Raw genomic sequence first — 21,979 nt, 5'->3', positions numbered from 1 at the left:
AAGGTAAGGCTGGGACATTCTTACCCTTCAGTAAGGTAAGGCTGGGACATTCTTACCCTTCAGTAAGGTAAGGCTGGGACATTCTTACCCTTCAGTAAGGTAAGGCTTGGACATTCTTACCCTTCAGTAAGGTAAGGCTGGGACATTCTTACCCTTCAGTAAGGTAAGGCTGGGACATTCTTACCCTTCAGTAAGGTAAGGCTGGGACATTCTTACCCTTCAGTAAGGTAAGGCTGGGACATTCTTACCCTTCAGTAAGGTAAGGCTGGGACATTCTTACCCTTCAGTAAGGTAAGGCTGGGACATTCTTACCCTTCAGTAAGGTAAAGCTGGTGCATTAATGGAACATTCTTACCTTTCAGATACTTTACTACCAAACATTTCAAACTATTACATTAAATAGGAAATAAAGATAGCAGAGCAGGAGTGAGACATTGTTCATTTAATTATCAGGAGAAGCGCCAAGAAATTACGAGTATATAGCACTGGGAAGGGGTCAGGATAAGGATTAGGAATGGGACGGTGGGGAAGGAATGGTGCCCAACCACTTGTGGACGGTCGGGGATTGAACGTCGATCTGCATGAAGCGAGACCGTCGCTCTACCGTCCAGCCCAAGTGGTTGGGCGCAGGAGTGAGACAACTGGCGCTGGAGAACTGTATCGTCTGGGATAATTATTTCCTTACGCTTCTTATTCTTATCGTGTTATCGTGTATGTTGCCCGAAACGCATTGCGTAATAGTGGCTTTAGGCATTGTATGTACTAGCTCTATCTATATATCAATCCATTAATGTAACATCACTTGTATGTATATACCTTACCTGAATAAACATCTGAATCTGAATCTGTGTTTACGAATATTTGAATGTGTTATCAGGCATTTTATATGCGTTCGTATATTTTCGTGAGCGTTCGCGTCTGTTTGTGTGTTCGTTGGAGTCAGTTTTACAGTTTTGGGTGTAGTATATTTCACAGAACCCCCCCCCCCCACCCCCCACCCCCCTTCCCCACCCCTACCCCCCCTACCCCCACCCCTACCCCCCCCTACCCCTCTCCCCCTGGTTTTGTTTTCATTCATGATGCGTAACTTTCTTTTTCATTTTTTAAGGGTATTTTTGCGTACATTGGTGAGGTATGACTCGTTAAAATGCAAAAAGTTGCTGCCAAAAATTCTAAGCTGTAAATAGTACGGGCGTACTCACTCTCTCTCTCTGGGTCAGAAGAGAGCCAATATTTCCTGAAGCATGGCACTTGGGCCGACCCCGACAGACTCGTCATACTCACACATCTTCCCTGTCTGCCGTCTGAAAGTCAGGGTCTCGAAAGAACCAAACGATTGGCCTCCTACTGACGGACAGACATAGTCAATATGGCACTATTGACGGACATAGTCAATATGGCACTATCGACAGACACAGTCAATATGGCACTATTGACGGACATAGTCAATATGGCACTATTGACGGACAGTCAATATGGCACTATCGACATAGTCAATATGGAACTATCGACATAGTCAATATGGAACTTTCGACATAGTCAATATGGCACTATTGACGGACAGTCAATATGGCACTATTGACGGACATAGTCAATATGGCACTATCGACATAGTCAATATGGAACTATCGACATAGTCAATATGGCACTATTGACGGACAGTCAATATGGCACTATTGACGGACATTGTCAATATGGCACTATCGACATAGTCAATATGGAACTATCGACATAGTCAATATGGCACTATTGACGGACATAGTCAATATGGCACTATTGACGGACAGTCAATATGGCACTATTGACGGACATAGTCAATATGGCACTATCGACAGACATAGTCAATACGGAACTTTCAACAGACCGACAGACAGACATTCTATATATCTAGATATAGATTACTGACACACGCTCGAAGTATTCCAAGTAGAAATTAAAAGGTTTGTAAAAATAAGATGTTAGAGATTACAGTAAGAATGAACCATACTAAGGAATAACGTTTAGTATTTAATATAAAACAAATGAATTTCTAAAATCCATAAAGAATATATATTAGGGATAGCCAGCTGTGTCAAGAGGATAGCCAGCTGTGTCAAGAGGATAGCCAGCTGTGTCAAGAGGATAGCCAGCTGTGTCAAGAGGATAGCCAGCTGTGTCAAGAGGATAGCCAGCTGTGTCAAGAGGATAGCCAGCTGTGTCAAGAGGATAGCCAGCTGTGTCAAGAGGATAGCCAGCTGTGTCAAGAGGATAGCCAGCTGTGTCAAGAGGATAGCCAGCTGTGTCAAGAGGATAGCCAGCTGTGTCAAGAGGATAGCCAGCTGTGTCAAGAGGATAGCCAGCTGTGTCAAGAGGATAGCCAGCTGTGTCAAGAGGATAGCCAGCTGTGTCAAGAGGATAGCCAGCTGTGTCAAGAGGATAGCCAGCTGTGTCAAGAGGATAGCCAGCTGTGTCAAGAGGATAGCCAGCTGTGTCAAGAGGATAGCCAGCTGTGTCAAGAGGATAGCCAGCTGTGTCAAGAGGATAGCCAGCTGTGTCAAGAGGATAGCCAGCTGTGTCAAGAGGATAGCCAGCTGTGTCAAGAGGATAGCCAGCTGTGTCAAGAGGATAGCCAGCTGTGTCAAGAGGATAGCCAGCTGTGTCAAGAGGATAGCCAGCTGTGTCAAGAGGATAGCCAGCTGTGTCAAGAGGATAGCCAGCTGTGTCAAGAGGATAGCCAGCTGTGTCAAGAGGATAGCCAGCTGTGTCAAGAGGATAGCCAGCTGTGTCAAGAGGATAGCCAGCTGTGTCAAGAGGATAGCCAGCTGTGTCAAGAGGATAGCCAGCTGTGTCAAGAGGATAGCCAGCTGTGTCAAGAGGATAGCCAGCTGTGTCAAGAGGATAGCCAGCTGTGTCAAGAGGATAGCCAGCTGTGTCAAGAGGATAGCCAGCTGTGTCAAGAGGATAGCCAGCTGTGTCAAGAGGATAGCCAGCTGTGTCAAGAGGATAGCCAGCTGTGTCAAGAGGATAGCCAGCTGTGTCAAGAGGATAGCCAGCTGTGTCAAGAGGATAGCCAGCTGTGTCAAGAGGATAGCCAGCTGTGTCAAGAGGATAGCCAGCTGTGTCAAGAGGATAGCCAGCTGTGTCAAGAGGATAGCCAGCTGTGTCAAGAGGATAGCCAGCTGTGTCAAGAGGATAGCCAGCTGTGTCAAGAGGATAGCCAGCTGTGTCAAGAGGATAGCCAGCTGTGTCAAGAGGATAGCCAGCTGTGTCAAGAGGATAGCCAGCTGTGTCAAGAGGATAGCCAGCTGTGTCAAGAGGATAGCCAGCTGTGTCATGAGGATAGCCAGCTGTGTCAAGAGGATAGCCAGCTGTGTCAAGAGGATAGCCAGCTGTGTCATGAGGATAGCCAGCTGTGTCAAGAGGATAGCCAGCTGTGTCAAGAGGATAGCCAGCTGTGTCAAGAGGATAGCCAGCTGTGTCAAGAGGATAGCCAGCTGTGTCAAGAGGATAGCCAGCTGTGTCAAGAGGATAGCCAGCTGTGTCAAGAGGATAGCCAGCTGTGTCATGAGGATAGCCAGCTGTGTCAAGAGGATAGCCAGCTGTGTCAAGAGGATAGCCAGCTGTGTCAAGAGGATAGCCAGCTGTGTCAAGAGGATAGCCAGCTGTGTCATGAGGATAGCCAGCTGTGTCAAGAGGATAGCCAGCTGTGTCAAGAGGATAGCCAGCTGTGTCAAGAGGATAGCCAGCTGTGTCAAGAGGATAGCCAGCTGTGTCATGAGGATAGCCAGCTGTGTCAAGAGGATAGCCAGCTGTGTCAAGAGGATAGCCAGCTGTGTCAAGAGGATAGCCAGCTGTGTCAAGAGGATAGCCAGCTGTGTCAAGAGGATAGCCAGCTGTGTCAAGAGGATAGCCAGCTGTGTCAAGAGGATAGCCTAAAGTCTCTAAAATGTATAATAGATCTATTTCGGTCTCTAAAATGTATGATAGATCTATTTCGGTCTCCAAAGTGAATAGTAAACCTATCCTGGCATCTCGTGTGGGATAGTAAACTATCCCAGGACCTCGTGTGAGATAGTAAACTATCCCAGGACCTCGTGTGGGATAGTTAACTATCCCGAGACCTCGTGAGGGATAGTTAACTATCCCGGGACCTCGTGTGGGATAGTTAACTATCCCGGGACCTCGTGTGGGATAGTTAACTATCCCGGGACCTCGTGTGGGATAGTTAACTATCCCGGGACCTCGTGTGGGATAGTGAACTATCCCGGGACCTCGTGTGGGATAGTGAACTATCCCGGGACTGAGAGAACATCGAATCGTTGATACATCTCGATTTCCGATAATTAATTTAGCGAGGTTCAGCAGCAGAGTTACCAATAGTGGGTTTGTATCGGATCCCCGGGCCTCTTACTGTATTCTGATGGGTCCAGGGGCCTCTTACTGTATTCTGATGGGTCCAGGGGCCTCTTACTGTATTCTGATGGGTTCAGGAGCCTATTACTGTATTCTGATGGGTTCAGGAGCCTATTACTGTATTCTGATGGGTCCAGGAGCCTAATACTGTATTCTGATGGGTTCAGGAGCCTATTACGGTATTCTGATGGGTTCAGGAGCCTATTACTGTATTCTGATGGGTTCAGGAGCCTATTACGGTATTCTGATGGGTTCAGGAGCCTATTACTGTATTCTGATGGGTTCAGGAGCCTATTACGGTATTCTGATGGGTTCAGGAGCCTATTACTGTATTCTGATGGGTCCAGGAGCCTAATACTGTATTCTGATGGGTCTAGGAACCTATTACGGTATTCTGATGGGTTCTGGAGCCTTTTACAGTATTCTGATGGGTCCAGGAGCCTATTACTGTATTCTGATGGATCCAGGAGCCTATTACGGTATTCTGATGGGTCCAGGAGCCTATTACGGTATTCTGATGGGTTCTGGAGCCTATTACGGTATTCTGATGAGTCCAGGAGCCTATTACGGTATTCTGATGGGTCCAGGAGCCTATTACCGTATTCTGATGGGTCCAGGAGCCTATTACGGTATTCTGATGGGTCCAGGAGCCTATTACGGTATTCTGATGGGTCCAGGAGCCTATTACGGTATTCTGATGGGTCCAGGAGTCTATTACGGGGTTCTGATGGGTTATGGAGCCTATTACGGGGTTCTGATGGGTTCTGGAGCCTATTACTGTATTCTGATGGGTCCAGGAGCCTATTACTGTATTCTGATGGGTTCAGGAGCCTATTACTGTATTCTGATGGGTCCTGGAGCCACCGAAGCCCTTACCACAATCATACCCTCCCTTACCACAATCATACCCTCCCTTACCACAATCATACCCTCCCTTACCACAATCATACCCTCCCTTACCACAATCATATCCTCCCTTACCACAATCATACCTCCCTTACCACAATCATACCCTCCCTTACCACAATCATACCCTCCCTTACCACAATCATACCCTCCCTTACCACAATCATACCCTCCCTTACCACAATCATATCCTCCCTTACCACAATCATACCCTCCCTTACCACAATCATACCCTCCCTTACCACAATCATATCCTCCCTTACCACAATCATACCCTCCCTTACCACAATCATACCCTCCCTTACCACAATCATACCCTCCCTTACCACAATCATAGTGGGTACAGCTTAGCTAATCTGTAACCTTAACCCTTCAGGAGCCGGTGGCTGAGCGGACAGAACACTGGACGCGTGATCCTGTGGTCCCGGGATCGATCCCGGGTGCCGGCGAGAAACAGTGGGCAGAGTTTCTTTCACCCTCTTGCCGCTGTTACTTAACAGTAAATAGGTACCTTGGTGTTAGTCAGCTGTCACGGGCTGCTTCCTGAGGGTGGAGGCCTGGTCGAGGACCGGGCCGCGGGGACACTAGGCCCCGAAATGTTGCATTATTATGCCGATCGTTGCACACAAGTGACTAACAAGTTGTTCTAATGACATTTGTTAAATAAGGGAAGTGGAGGGAATTATTAGGAAAAAGCACCAAGGCATTTCGACTATATAGCACTGGGAAGGGGTCAGGATAAGGATTTGGGATGGGACGGTGGGAAGGAATGGTGCCCAACCACTTGTGGACGGTCGGGGATTGATCGCCGACCTGCATGAAGCGAGACCGTCGCTCTACCGTCCAGCCCAAGTAGTTGGGGATTTTCAATAAAAAAAACGATGTGTGTGAAAACTGTCCGTGTTAAAGAGGTTTTGTAGTTCATCTTCACCTCGCAAAATAAACATTTCACGAAACATATTTCCAATGATCAATTAACTTCAGCTGCCATGATCAATTAACTTCAGCTGCCATGATCAATTAACTTCAGCTGCCATGATCAATTAACTTCAGCTGCCATGATCAATTAACTTCAGCTGCCATGATCAATTAACTTCAGCTGCCATGATCAATTAACTTCAGCTGCCATGATCAATTAACTTCAGCTGCCATGAAAGCTTTTGTGTCCGTTTTGTTAAGTGAAAAAACCTTTGAACAGCTCAAATTTTTCGCGGAAAATTTAATGATGAGAGATGAACCGGCTCGTGTGTTTTATGTGGTAGTAAAGTGTAATGCAACAAGGGGGTGCCGGGTGGAAGCATATCTATCACCTAATGCTCCTGTTCACCTAGCAGTAATAGTAGATATCCAGGAAATAGTCAGCTTATTGAGGGGTTACAGGCCTGGGCGGGGTCAGCAATTCGAACTCGTGGGGGGGGGGGGACTTCGATATAAGCCTAAGGTGTATAAACACACACTGTCTTAAGATTTATTAATTATTAAACTATAAATTACGTCAGACTTGAATGTCAGACTTTTTAAATTATTCACTTTAATATTGTCTTTCAGCAGTTATCTCTCAACTTATGCATACTGGTGAAATTTCGCTGATACATTAAACTATTACTAGCTTAGAAAGGTGTACTGAATGACCTCAAATGTTGGAGTGAGCCAAACAGTCCACGTGACCTCCAGTGACGTCAGTAACTGTCTACCGTCAACCTGAGTGGACGGGTCTCACCTCACACCTGGAGCCAGATTCACGAAGCACTTACGCAAGCACTTACGAACGTGTACATCTTTCCTCGACCTTTGACGGCTTTGGTTACATTTATTAAACAGTTTACAAGACTGAAAACTTGCCAATCAACTGTTGTTATTGTTATAAACAGCCTCCTGGTGCTTCGGAGCTCATTAACTGTTTAATAATTGTAAACAAAGCCGCCAAAGATTGAGAAAAGATGGACAGGTTCGTGCTTGCGTAACTGCTTCGTGAATCTGGGCCCTGGTTCGTGAATCTGGCCTCTGACCTTTGCTGACGTCAGCAGCCTGGGGGACCCTAACAGAGTGATAGACGGTAGACGCAGAGGGTAGACAGTAGATGCAATGGGTAGACGGTTAGAACAAGCTAAATGGCGTGCTGCTGGAGGCCGAAACCATCAGTAGCTTCAAAGCGTTATACGACAAAGAGTGCTGGGAAGACGGGACACCACGAGCGTAGCTCTCATCCTGTAACTACACTTAGGTGATTACACTTTGACAACCGTCGCCACCTGGAACCCAAGTATACTGTCCTTGTATACCGTACCTGTATCATCTTCCCTTGAATTATCTTGAGTTATCTTGAGATGATTTTGGGGCTTTTTAGTGTCCCCGCGGCCCGGTCCTCGACCAGGCCTCCACCCCCCAGGAAGCAGCCCGTGACAGCTGACTGACACCCAGGTACCTATTTTACTGCTAGGTAACAGGGGCATAGGGTGAAAGAAACTCTGCCCATTGTTTCTCGCCGGTGCCTGGGATCGAACCCAGGACCACAGGATCAGAAGTCCAGCGTGTTGGCCGCTCGGCCGACCGGCTCCCACGTAGCGTAACTCTCATCCTGTAACTACACTTAGGTGATTACACTTAAACAACAGTCGCCACCTGGAACCCAAGTATACTGTCCTAATATACCATACCTGTATCATCTTCCCTGTCCAAAAGGACAGCATCCTACCGTCCCTTTCCTGTCCTTGGGAAATTATACCTTATCAAATATTTTACCTCATGGACTTAGGGTCAAAGCCTTCCTAAGCGACACAATAATTAGTTAAATTTGCTACAAAATAACCGTGAACTACTCATTCTGAGCCTCTTTAATTACTCATTCTGAGCCTCTTTAATTACTCATTCTGAGCCTCTTTAATTACTCATTCTGAGCCTCTTTAATTACTCATTCTGAGCCTTTTTAATTACTCATTCTGAGCCTCTTTAATTACTCATTCTGAGCCTCTTTAATTACTCATTCTGAGCCTCTTTAATTGAAAAGGGATTTTTTGAAGGAGATAAATACTGGGATCTGGGTTTAATTTATTATGAAATGGAAGAGCTGGATTGCTTATACTGCCTCCTAGGAAGATGGACCAAACAATATATCGCATTGTGACTAAAATAATAGTAAACGAGACACACACACACATTATATATATATATGACAGTGTCAGACCACGGAGGAAAATTGAAACAGGAATTTCCTTAAGTACTTTCGTACATTAATACATCTTCAGAAGGAGTCTAGAGATGTATTAATACTTTACTACTATTATGTGAAGAATACACACACACACACACATTATATATATATATATATATATATATATATATATATATATATATATATATATATATATATATATATATATATATATATATATATATATATGACACGTTTGTGGGTGTCATGTAAACTCAAGGGTTTACTCGAGGTAGAGTAGCCGGTCCAACAGTTTCCATACAAGGTGGTCAACTTGACCCGCTTCACTTCGCGGTCAAGTATCACTTCAAACTCAGTGGAATATTAACTCTGCCAGTGTGGCACTGTTACCATACTAGCCATGTTATCGTGTGTTTACGAATATTTGAATGTGTTATCAGGCATTTTATATGCGTTCGTATATTTTCGTGAGCGTTCGCGTCTGTTTGTGTGTTCGTTGGAGTCAGTTTTACAGTTTTGGGTGTAGTATATTTCACAGAACCCCCCCCCCCACCCCCCACCCCCCTTCCCCACCCCTACCCCCACCCCTACCCCCCTACCCCTCTCCCCCTGGTTTTGTTTTCATTCATGATGCGTAACTTTCTTTTTCATTTTTTAAGGGTATTTTTGCGTACATTGGTGAGGTATGACTCGTTAAAATGCAAAAAGTTGCTGCCAAAAATTCTAAGCTGTAAATAGTACGGGCGTACTCACTCTCTCTCTCTGGGTCAGAAGAGAGCCAATATTTCCTGAAGCATGGCACTTGGGCCGACCCCGACAGACTCGTCATACTCACACATCTTCCCTGTCTGCCGTCTGAAAGTCAGGGTCTCGAAAGAACCAAACGATTGGCCTCCTACTGACGGACAGACATAGTCAATATGGCACTATTGACGGACATAGTCAATATGGCACTATCGACAGACACAGTCAATATGGCACTATTGACGGACATAGTCAATATGGCACTATTGACGGACAGTCAATATGGCACTATCGACATAGTCAATATGGAACTATCGACATAGTCAATATGGAACTTTCGACATAGTCAATATGGCACTATTGACGGACAGTCAATATGGCACTATTGACGGACATAGTCAATATGGCACTATCGACATAGTCAATATGGAACTATCGACATAGTCAATATGGCACTATTGACGGACAGTCAATATGGCACTATTGACGGACATTGTCAATATGGCACTATCGACATAGTCAATATGGAACTATCGACATAGTCAATATGGCACTATTGACGGACAGTCAATATGGCACTATTGACGGACATAGTCAATATGGCACTATCGACAGACATAGTCAATACGGAACTTTCAACAGACCGACAGACAGACATTCTATATATCTAGATATAGATTACTGACACACGCTCGAAGTATTCCAAGTAGAAATTAAAAGGTTTGTAAAAATAAGATGTTAGAGATTACAGTAAGAATGAACCATACTAAGGAATAACGTTTAGAATTTAATATAAAACAAATGAATTTCTAAAATCCATAAAGAATATATATTAGGGATAGCCAGCTGTGTCAAGAGGATAGCCAGCTGTGTCAAGAGGATAGCCAGCTGTGTCAAGAGGATAGCCAGCTGTGTCAAGAGGATAGCCAGCTGTGTCAAGAGGATAGCCAGCTGTGTCAAGAGGATAGCCAGCTGTGTCAAGAGGATAGCCAGCTGTGTCAAGAGGATAGCCAGCTGTGTCAAGAGGATAGCCAGCTGTGTCAAGAGGATAGCCAGCTGTGTCAAGAGGATAGCCAGCTGTGTCAAGAGGATAGCCAGCTGTGTCAAGAGGATAGCCAGCTGTGTCAAGAGGATAGCCAGCTGTGTCAAGAGGATAGCCAGCTGTGTCAAGAGGATAGCCAGCTGTGTCAAGAGGATAGCCAGCTGTGTCAAGAGGATAGCCAGCTGTGTCAAGAGGATAGCCAGCTGTGTCAAGAGGATAGCCAGCTGTGTCAAGAGGATAGCCAGCTGTGTCAAGAGGATAGCCAGCTGTGTCAAGAGGATAGCCAGCTGTGTCAAGAGGATAGCCAGCTGTGTCAAGAGGATAGCCAGCTGTGTCAAGAGGATAGCCAGCTGTGTCAAGAGGATAGCCAGCTGTGTCAAGAGGATAGCCAGCTGTGTCAAGAGGATAGCCAGCTGTGTCAAGAGGATAGCCAGCTGTGTCAAGAGGATAGCCAGCTGTGTCAAGAGGATAGCCAGCTGTGTCAAGAGGATAGCCAGCTGTGTCAAGAGGATAGCCAGCTGTGTCAAGAGGATAGCCAGCTGTGTCAAGAGGATAGCCAGCTGTGTCAAGAGGATAGCCAGCTGTGTCAAGAGGATAGCCAGCTGTGTCAAGAGGATAGCCAGCTGTGTCAAGAGGATAGCCAGCTGTGTCAAGAGGATAGCCAGCTGTGTCAAGAGGATAGCCAGCTGTGTCAAGAGGATAGCCAGCTGTGTCAAGAGGATAGCCAGCTGTGTCAAGAGGATAGCCAGCTGTGTCAAGAGGATAGCCAGCTGTGTCAAGAGGATAGCCAGCTGTGTCAAGAGGATAGCCAGCTGTGTCAAGAGGATAGCCAGCTGTGTCAAGAGGATAGCCAGCTGTGTCAAGAGGATAGCCAGCTGTGTCAAGAGGATAGCCAGCTGTGTCAAGAGGATAGCCAGCTGTGTCATGAGGATAGCCAGCTGTGTCAAGAGGATAGCCAGCTGTGTCAAGAGGATAGCCAGCTGTGTCATGAGGATAGCCAGCTGTGTCAAGAGGATAGCCAGCTGTGTCAAGAGGATAGCCAGCTGTGTCAAGAGGATAGCCAGCTGTGTCAAGAGGATAGCCAGCTGTGTCAAGAGGATAGCCAGCTGTGTCAAGAGGATAGCCAGCTGTGTCAAGAGGATAGCCAGCTGTGTCATGAGGATAGCCAGCTGTGTCAAGAGGATAGCCAGCTGTGTCAAGAGGATAGCCAGCTGTGTCAAGAGGATAGCCAGCTGTGTCAAGAGGATAGCCAGCTGTGTCATGAGGATAGCCAGCTGTGTCAAGAGGATAGCCAGCTGTGTCAAGAGGATAGCCAGCTGTGTCAAGAGGATAGCCAGCTGTGTCAAGAGGATAGCCAGCTGTGTCATGAGGATAGCCAGCTGTGTCAAGAGGATAGCCAGCTGTGTCAAGAGGATAGCCAGCTGTGTCAAGAGGATAGCCAGCTGTGTCAAGAGGATAGCCAGCTGTGTCAAGAGGATAGCCAGCTGTGTCAAGAGGATAGCCAGCTGTGTCAAGAGGATAGCCTAAAGTCTCTAAAATGTATAATAGATCTATTTCGGTCTCTAAAATGTATGATAGATCTATTTCGGTCTCCAAAGTGAATAGTAAACCTATCCTGGCATCTCGTGTGGGATAGTAAACTATCCCAGGACCTCGTGTGAGATAGTAAACTATCCCAGGACCTCGTGTGGGATAGTTAACTATCCCGAGACCTCGTGAGGGATAGTTAACTATCCCGGGACCTCGTGTGGGATAGTTAACTATCCCGGGACCTCGTGTGGGATAGTTAACTATCCCGGGACCTCGTGTGGGATAGTTAACTATCCCGGGACCTCGTGTGGGATAGTGAACTATCCCGGGACCTCGTGTGGGATAGTGAACTATCCCGGGACTGAGAGAACATCGAATCGTTGATACATCTCGATTTCCGATAATTAATTTAGCGAGGTTCAGCAGCAGAGTTACCAATAGTGGGTTTGTATCGGATCCCCGGGCCTCTTACTGTATTCTGATGGGTCCAGGGGCCTCTTACTGTATTCTGATGGGTCCAGGGGCCTCTTACTGTATTCTGATGGGTTCAGGAGCCTATTACTGTATTCTGATGGGTTCAGGAGCCTATTACTGTATTCTGATGGGTCCAGGAGCCTAATACTGTATTCTGATGGGTTCAGGAGCCTATTACGGTATTCTGATGGGTTCAGGAGCCTATTACTGTATTCTGATGGGTTCAGGAGCCTATTACGGTATTCTGATGGGTTCAGGAGCCTATTACTGTATTCTGATGGGTTCAGGAGCCTATTACGGTATTCTGATGGGTTCAGGAGCCTATTACTGTATTCTGATGGGTCCAGGAGCCTAATACTGTATTCTGATGGGTCTAGGAACCTATTACGGTATTCTGATGGGTTCTGGAGCCTTTTACAGTATTCTGATGGGTCCAGGAGCCTATTACTGTATTCTGATGGATCCAGGAGCCTATTACGGTATTCTGATGGGTCCAGGAGCCTATTACGGTATTCTGATGGGTTCTGGAGCCTATTACGGTATTCTGATGAGTCCAGGAGCCTATTACGGTATTCTGATGGGTCCAGGAGCCTATTACCGTATTCTGATGGGTCCAGGAGCCTATTACGGTATTCTGATGGGTCCAGGAGCCTATTACGGTATTCTGATGGGTCCAGGAGCCTATTACGGTATTCTGATGGGTCCAGGAGTCTATTACGGGGTTCTGATGGGTTATGGAGCCTATTACGGGGTTCTGATGGGTTCTGGAGCCTATTACTGTATTCTGATGGGTCCAGGAGCCTATTACTGTATTCTGATGGGTTCAGGAGCCTATTACTGTATTCTGATGGGTCCTGGAGCCACCGAAGCCCTTACCACAATCATACCCTCCCTTACCACAATCATATCCTCCCTTACCACAATCATACCCTCCCTTACCACAATCATACCCTCCCTTACCACAATCATATCCTCCCTTACCACAATCATACCTCCCTTACCACAATCATACCCTCCCTTACCACAATCATACCCTCCCTTACCACAATCATACCCTCCCTTACCACAATCATACCCTCCCTTACCACAATCATATCCTCCCTTACCACAATCATACCCTCCCTTACCACAATCATATCCTCCCTTACCACAATCATACCCTCCCTTACCACAATCATACCCTCCCTTACCACAATCATACCCTCCCTTACCACAATCATAGTGGGTACAGCTTAGCTAATCTGTAACCTTAACCCTTCAGGAGCCGGTGGCTGAGCGGACAGAACACTGGACGCGTGATCCTGTGGTCCCGGGATCGATCCCGGGTGCCGGCGAGAAACAGTGGGCAGAGTTTCTTTCACCCTCTTGCCGCTGTTACTTAACAGTAAATAGGTACCTTGGTGTTAGTCAGCTGTCACGGGCTGCTTCCTGAGGGTGGAGGCCTGGTCGAGGACCGGGCCGCGGGGACACTAGGCCCCGAAATGTTGCATTATTATGCCGATCGTTGCACACAAGTGACTAACAAGTTGTTCTAATGACATTTGTTAAATAAGGGAAGTGGAGGGAATTATTAGGAAAAAGCACCAAGGCATTTCGACTATATAGCACTGGGAAGGGGTCAGGATAAGGATTTGGGATGGGACGGTGGGAAGGAATGGTGCCCAACCACTTGTGGACGGTCGGGGATTGATCGCCGACCTGCATGAAGCGAGACCGTCGCTCTACCGTCCAGCCCAAGTAGTTGGGGATTTTCAATAAAAAAAACGATGTGTGTGAAAACTGTCCGTGTTAAAGAGGTTTTGTAGTTCATCTTCACCTCGCAAAATAAACATTTCACGAAACATATTTCCAATGATCAATTAACTTCAGCTGCCATGATCAATTAACTTCAGCTGCCATGATCAATTAACTTCAGCTGCCATGATCAATTAACTTCAGCTGCCATGATCAATTAACTTCAGCTGCCATGATCAATTAACTTCAGCTGCCATGATCAATTAACTTCAGCTGCCATGATCAATTAACTTCAGCTGCCATGAAAGCTTTTGTGTCCGTTTTGTTAAGTGAAAAAACCTTTGAACAGCTCAAATTTTTCGCGGAAAATTTAATGATGAGAGATGAACCGGCTCGTGTGTTTTATGTGGTAGTAAAGTGTAATGCAACAAGGGGGTGCCGGGTGGAAGCATATCTATCACCTAATGCTCCTGTTCACCTAGCAGTAATAGTAGATATCCAGGAAATAGTCAGCTTATTGAGGGGTTACAGGCCTGGGCGGGGTCAGCAATTCGAACTCGTGGGGGGGGGGGACTTCGATATAAGCCTAAGGTGTATAAACACACACTGTCTTAAGATTTATTAATTATTAAACTATAAATTACGTCAGACTTGAATGTCAGACTTTTTAAATTATTCACTTTAATATTGTCTTTCAGCAGTTATCTCTCAACTTATGCATACTGGTGAAATTTCGCTGATACATTAAACTATTACTAGCTTAGAAAGGTGTACTGAATGACCTCAAATGTTGGAGTGAGCCAAACAGTCCACGTGACCTCCAGTGACGTCAGTAACTGTCTACCGTCAACCTGAGTGGACGGGTCTCACCTCACACCTGGAGCCAGATTCACGAAGCACTTACGCAAGCACTTACGAACGTGTACATCTTTCCTCGACCTTTGACGGCTTTGGTTACATTTATTAAACAGTTTACAAGACTGAAAACTTGCCAATCAACTGTTGTTATTGTTATAAACAGCCTCCTGGTGCTTCGGAGCTCATTAACTGTTTAATAATTGTAAACAAAGCCGCCAAAGATTGAGAAAAGATGGACAGGTTCGTGCTTGCGTAACTGCTTCGTGAATCTGGGCCCTGGTTCGTGAATCTGGCCTCTGACCTTTGCTGACGTCAGCAGCCTGGGGGACCCTAACAGAGTGATAGACGGTAGACGCAGAGGGTAGACAGTAGATGCAATGGGTAGACGGTTAGAACAAGCTAAATGGCGTGCTGCTGGAGGCCGAAACCATCAGTAGCTTCAAAGCGTTATACGACAAAGAGTGCTGGGAAGACGGGACACCACGAGCGTAGCTCTCATCCTGTAACTACACTTAGGTGATTACACTTTGACAACCGTCGCCACCTGGAACCCAAGTATACTGTCCTTGTATACCGTACCTGTATCATCTTCCCTTGAATTATCTTGAGTTATCTTGAGATGATTTTGGGGCTTTTTAGTGTCCCCGCGGCCCGGTCCTCGACCAGGCCTCCACCCCCCAGGAAGCAGCCCGTGACAGCTGACTGACACCCAGGTACCTATTTTACTGCTAGGTAACAGGGGCATAGGGTGAAAGAAACTCTGCCCATTGTTTCTCGCCGGTGCCTGGGATCGAACCCAGGACCACAGGATCAGAAGTCCAGCGTGTTGGCCGCTCGGCCGACCGGCTCCCACGTAGCGTAACTCTCATCCTGTAACTACACTTAGGTGATTACACTTAAACAACAGTCGCCACCTGGAACCCAAGTATACTGTCCTAATATACCATACCTGTATCATCTTCCCTGTCCAAAAGGACAGCATCCTACCGTCCCTTTCCTGTCCTTGGGAAATTATACCTTATCAAATATTTTACCTCATGGACTTAGGGTCAAAGCCTTCCTAAGCGACACAATAATTAGTTAAATTTGCTACAAAATAACCGTGAACTACTCATTCTGAGCCTCTTTAATTACTCATTCTGAGCCTCTTTAATTACTCATTCTGAGCCTCTTTAATTACTCATTCTGAGCCTTTTTAATTACTCATTCTGAGCCTCTTTAATTACTCATTCTGAGCCTCTTTAATTACTCATTCTGAGCCTCTTTAATTGAAAAGGGATTTTTTGAAGGAGATAAATACTGGGATCTGGGTTTAATTTATTATGAAATGGAAGAGCTGGATTGCTTATACTGCCTCCTAGGAAGATGGACCAAACAATATATCGCATTGTGACTAAAATAATAGTAAACGAGACACACACACACATTATATATATATATGACAGTGTCAGACCACGGAGGAAAATTGAAACAGGAATTTCCTTAAGTACTTTCGTACATTAATACATCTTCAGAAGGAGTCTAGAGATGTATTAATACTTTACTACTATTATGTGAAGAATACACACACACACACACATTATATATATATATATATATATATATATATATATATATATATATATATATATATATATATATATATATATATATATGACACGTTTGTGGGTGTCATGTAAACTCAAGGGTTTACTCGAGGTAGAGTAGCCGGTCCAACAGTTTCCATACAAGGTGGTCAACTTGACCCGCTTCACTTCGCGGTCAAGTATCACTTCAAACTCAGTGGAATATTAACTCTGCCAGTGTGGCACTGTTACCATACTAGCCATGTTATCGTGTGTTTACGAATATTTGAATGTGTTATCAGGCATTTTATATGCGTTCGTATATTTTCGTGAGCGTTCGCGTCTGTTTGTGTGTTCGTTGGAGTCAGTTTTACAGTTTTGGGTGTAGTATATTTCACAGAACCCCCCCCCCCACCCCCCACCCCCCTTCCCCACCCCTACCCCCACCCCTACCCCCCTACCCCTCTCCCCCTGGTTTTGTTTTCATTCATGATGCGTAACTTTCTTTTTCATTTTTTAAGGGTATTTTTGCGTACATTGGTGAGGTATGACTCGTTAAAATGCAAAAAGTTGCTGCCAAAAATTCTAAGCTGTAAATAGTACGGGCGTACTCACTCTCTCTCTCTGGGTCAGAAGAGAGCCAATATTTCCTGAAGCATGGCACTTGGGCCGACCCCGACAGACTCGTCATACTCACACATCTTCCCTGTCTGCCGTCTGAAAGTCAGGGTCTCGAAAGAACCAAACGATTGGCCTCCTACTGACGGACAGACATAGTCAATATGGCACTATTGACGGACATAGTCAATATGGCACTATCGACAGACACAGTCAATATGGCACTATTGACGGACATAGTCAATATGGCACTATTGACGGACAGTCAATATGGCACTATCGACATAGTCAATATGGAACTATCGACATAGTCAATATGGAACTTTCGACATAGTCAATATGGCACTATTGACGGACAGTCAATATGGCACTATTGACGGACATAGTCAATATGGCACTATCGACATAGTCAATATGGAACTATCGACATAGTCAATATGGCACTATTGACGGACAGTCAATATGGCACTATTGACGGACATTGTCAATATGGCACTATCGACATAGTCAATATGGAACTATCGACATAGTCAATATGGCACTATTGACGGACAGTCAATATGGCACTATTGACGGACATAGTCAATATGGCACTATCGACAGACATAGTCAATACGGAACTTTCAACAGACCGACAGACAGACATTCTATATATCTAGATATAGATTACTGACACACGCTCGAAGTATTCCAAGTAGAAATTAAAAGGTTTGTAAAAATAAGATGTTAGAGATTACAGTAAGAATGAACCATACTAAGGAATAACGTTTAGAATTTAATATAAAACAAATGAATTTCTAAAATCCATAAAGAATATATATTAGGGATAGCCAGCTGTGTCAAGAGGATAGCCAGCTGTGTCAGGAGGATAGCCAGCTGTGTCAAGAGGATAGCCAGCTGTGTCAAGAGGATAGCCAGCTGTGTCAAGAGGATAGCCAGCTGTGTCAAGAGGATAGCCAGCTGTGTCAAGAGGATAGCCAGCTGTGTCAAGAGGATAGCCAGCTGTGTCAAGAGGATAGCCAGCTGTGTCAAGAGGATAGCCAGCTGTGTCAAGAGGATAGCCAGCTGTGTCAAGAGGATAGCCAGCTGTGTCAAGAGGATAGCCAGCTGTGTCAAGAGGATAGCCAGCTGTGTCAAGAGGATAGCCTAAAGTCTCTAAAATGTATAATAGATCTATTTCGGTCTCTAAAATGTATAATAGATCTATTTCGGTCTCTAAAATGTATGATAGATCTATTTCGGTCTCCAAAAGTGAATAGTAAACCTATCCCGGCATCTCGTGTGGGATAGTAAACTATCCCAGGACCTCGTGTGGGATAGTAAACTATCCCAGGTAAACTATCCCAGGACCTCATGTGGGATAGTAAACTATCCCGGGACCTCGTGTGGGATAGTTAACTATCCCGGGACCTCGTGTGGGATAGTGAACTATCCCGGGACCTCGTGTGGGATAGTGAACTATCCCAGGACCTCGTGTGGGATAGTTAACTATCCCGGGACCTCGTGTGGGATAGTTAACTATCCCGGGACCTCGTATGGGATAGTTAACTATCCCGGGACCTCGTATGGGATAGTTAACTATCCCGGGACCTCGTGTGGGATAGTGAACTATCCCGGGACCTCGTGTGGGATAGTTAACTATCCCGGGACCTCGTGTGGGATAGTGAACTATCCCGGGACTGAGAGAACATCGAATCGTTGATACATCTCGATTTCCAATAATTAATTTAGCGAGGTTCAGCGGCAGAGTTACCAATAGTGGGTTTGTATCGGATCCCCGGGCCTCTTACTGTATTCTGATGGGTCCAGGGGCCTATTACTGTATCCTGATGGGTCCAGGGGCCTATTACTGTATTCTGATGGGTCCAGGAGCCTCTTACTGTATTCTGATGGGTTCAGGGGCCTATTACTGTATTCTGATGGGTTCAGGAGCCTATTACTGTATTCTGATGGGTTCAGGAGCCTATTACTGTATTCTGATGGGTTCAGGAGCCTATTACTGTATTCTGATGGGTTCAGGAGCCTATTACTGTATTCTGATGGGTTCAGGAGCCTATTACTGTATTCTGATGGGTTCAGGAGCCTATTACTGTATTCTGATGGGTTCAGGAGCCTATTACTGTATTCTGATGGGTTCAGGAGCCTATTACTGTATTCTGATGGGTTCAGGAGCCTATTACTGTATTCTGATGGGTTCAGGAACCTATTACTGTATTCTGATGGGTCCAGGAGCCTATTACTGTATTCTGATGGGTCCAGGAGCCTAATACTGTATTCTGATGGGTCCAGGAGCCTATTACTGTATTCTGATGGGTCCAGGAGCCTATTACTGTATTCTGATGGGTTCTGGAGCCTATTACAGTATTCTGATGGGACCAGGAGCCTATTACGGTATTCTGATGGGTTCTGGAGCCTATTACTGTATTCTGATGGGTTCTGGAGCCTATTACAGTATTCTGATGGGACCAGGAGCCTATTACGGTATTCTGATGGGTTCTGGAGCCTATTACTGTATTCTGATGGGTTCTGGAGCCTATTACAGTATTCTGATGGATCCAGGAGCCTATTACGGTATTCTGATGGGTTCTGGAGCCTATTACTGTATTCTGATGGGTCCAGGAGCCTATTATCGTATTCTGATGAGTCCAGGAGCCTATTACTGTATTCTGATGGGTCCAGGAGCCTATTATCGTATTCTGATGAGTCCAGGAGCCTATTACGGTAATCTGATGGGTTCTGGAGCCTATTACGGTATTCTGATGGGTCCAGGAGCCTATTATCGTATTCTGATGAGTCCAGGAGCCTATTACTGTATTCTGATGGGTCCAGGAGCCTATTATCGTATTCTGATGAGTCCAGGAGCCTATTACGGTAATCTGATGGGTTCTGGAGCCTATTACGGTATTCTGATGGGTCCAGGAGCCTATTACGGTATTCTGATGGGTTCAGGAGCCTATTACTGTATTCTGATGGGTCCTGGAGCCTATTACTGTATTCTGATAGGTCCAGGAGCCTATTACTGTATTCTGATGAGTCCAGGAGCCTATTACGGTAATCTGATGGGTTCTGGAGCCTATTACGGTATTCTGATGGGTCCAGGAGCCTATTACGGTATTCTGATGGGTCCAGGAGCCTATTACAGTATTCTGATGGGTCCAGGAGCCTATTACGGTATTCTGATGGGTCCAGGAGCCTATTACAGTATTCTGATGGGTCCAGGAGCCTATTACAGTATTCTGATGGGTCCAGGAGCCTATTACGGTATTCTGATGGGTCCAGGAGCCTATTACAGTATTCTGATGGGTCCAGGAGCCTATTACGGTATTCTGATGGGTCCAGGAGCCTATTACCGTATTCTGATGGGTCCAGGAGCCTATTACGGTAATCTGATGGGTCCAGGAGCCTATTATCGTATTCTGATGGGTCCAGGAGCCTATTACGGTATTCTGATGGGTCCAGGAGCCTATTACGGTATTCTGATGGGTCCAGGAGCCTATTACGTTATTCTGATGGGTCCAGGAGCCTATTACGGGGTTCTGATGGGTCCAGGAGCCTATTACGGGGTTCTGATGGGTTATGGAGCCACCGAAGCCCTTACCACAATCATACACTCCCTTACCACAATCATACCCTCCCTTACCACAATCATACCCTCTCTTACCACAATCATACCCTCCCTTACCACAATCATACCCTCTCTTACCACAATCATACCCTCTCTTACCACAATCATACCCCTCCCTTACCACAATCATACCCTCCCTTACCACAATCATATCCTCTCTTACCACAATCATACCCTCCCTTACCACAATCATACCCTCCCTTACCACAATCATACCCTCCCTTACCACAATCATACCCTCTCTTACCACAATCATACCCTCCCTTACCACAATCATACCCTCTCTTACCACAATCATACCCTCTCTTACCACAATCATACCCCTCCCTTACCACAATCATACCCTCCCTTACCACAATCATATCCTCTCTTACCACAATCATACCCCTCCCTTACCACAATCATACCCTCCCTTACCACAATCATACCCTCTCTTACCACAATCATTCCCTCCCTTACCACAATCATACCCTCCCTTACCACAATCATACTCTCCCTTACCACAATCATACCCTCCCTTACCACAATCATACCCTCTCTTACCACAATCATACCCTCCCTTACCACAATCATATCCTCTCTTACCACAATCATACCCCTCCCTTACCACAATCATACCCTCCCTTACCACAATCATACCCTCCCTTACCACAATCATACCCTCCCTTACCACAATTGTTACGGCCCTCTCGGGACGCAACGGGGTTCTTACTCTGATGTTATTAGAGGAAGTAGTATCCGGCCCCAAGCCAGTAGTGGCTTTCAAGGAATGAGATCCGTGACACAAGAAACTTAAAGGGGGAAGGGAAAGAAAGTTAAGAACTTAAGACTATAATTTACCATCACCAAATAAATAATATATAAAAGAGTGCACAGGGGGAGGGGTATTAACACTGTACAGGGGAAATACACAATCGTCTTCTCCTGAAGACTCTGGATCCAAATTTCTCGGTGCTGGGTCCTCGGTGCCTTCGTGGTCTCTTGACGAATCCTTCGACCAAGCTGAGTCTACCCCAAACACAGGCCAGCCAAAACACGGGTCCACTGGGGGCACCGCCGTGGAGGCCGTCAACCACAAGTCCAGCAGGTCTGCTCGCAGGTTCTGGATCAGCCACGCTGGTCAGGCCACTCCACGGGCGATACTAGGGTAGCGCCCTAGTCAGGAGCCTCGTGTGATACCACAAATCACTCTCCTGTCCTCAATACCCCAGTGGATAATCGTCTCCAGCAGTCGGTCCCGGGTAATCCTTCTACTGCCACTCCACTGGCAGGGTAACACCACAGTGTTCTTCCGGGGGACGACTTCACAGCTGCTGCAG

General features: G+C 45.9%; 1 protein-coding gene across 1 annotated transcript in view; it reads left to right on the top strand.

The window, feature by feature from the left end:
* The window catches only part of LOC138353776 (nucleoprotein TPR-like), a 55,587-nt gene that overhangs the window by 7,696 nt on the left and 25,912 nt on the right, over nucleotides 1–21,979 (top strand). Inside the window, exons 2-3 of the mRNA XM_069307176.1 lie at nucleotides 2,045–3,916; nucleotides 10,039–11,795. Of these exons, the coding sequence (XP_069163277.1) occupies nucleotides 2,045–3,916; nucleotides 10,039–11,795 (3,629 nt within the window). The remainder of the gene's footprint in view (nucleotides 1–2,044; nucleotides 3,917–10,038; nucleotides 11,796–21,979) is intronic.

This window comes from Procambarus clarkii, chromosome 59 (assembly GCF_040958095.1).
Source record: "Procambarus clarkii isolate CNS0578487 chromosome 59, FALCON_Pclarkii_2.0, whole genome shotgun sequence".
NCBI classification, from domain to species: Eukaryota; Metazoa; Arthropoda; class Malacostraca; order Decapoda; family Cambaridae; genus Procambarus; species Procambarus clarkii.
The sequence above is the reverse complement of the archived record's forward strand: the minus strand, read 5'-3'. Positions and strand labels throughout refer to the sequence as shown.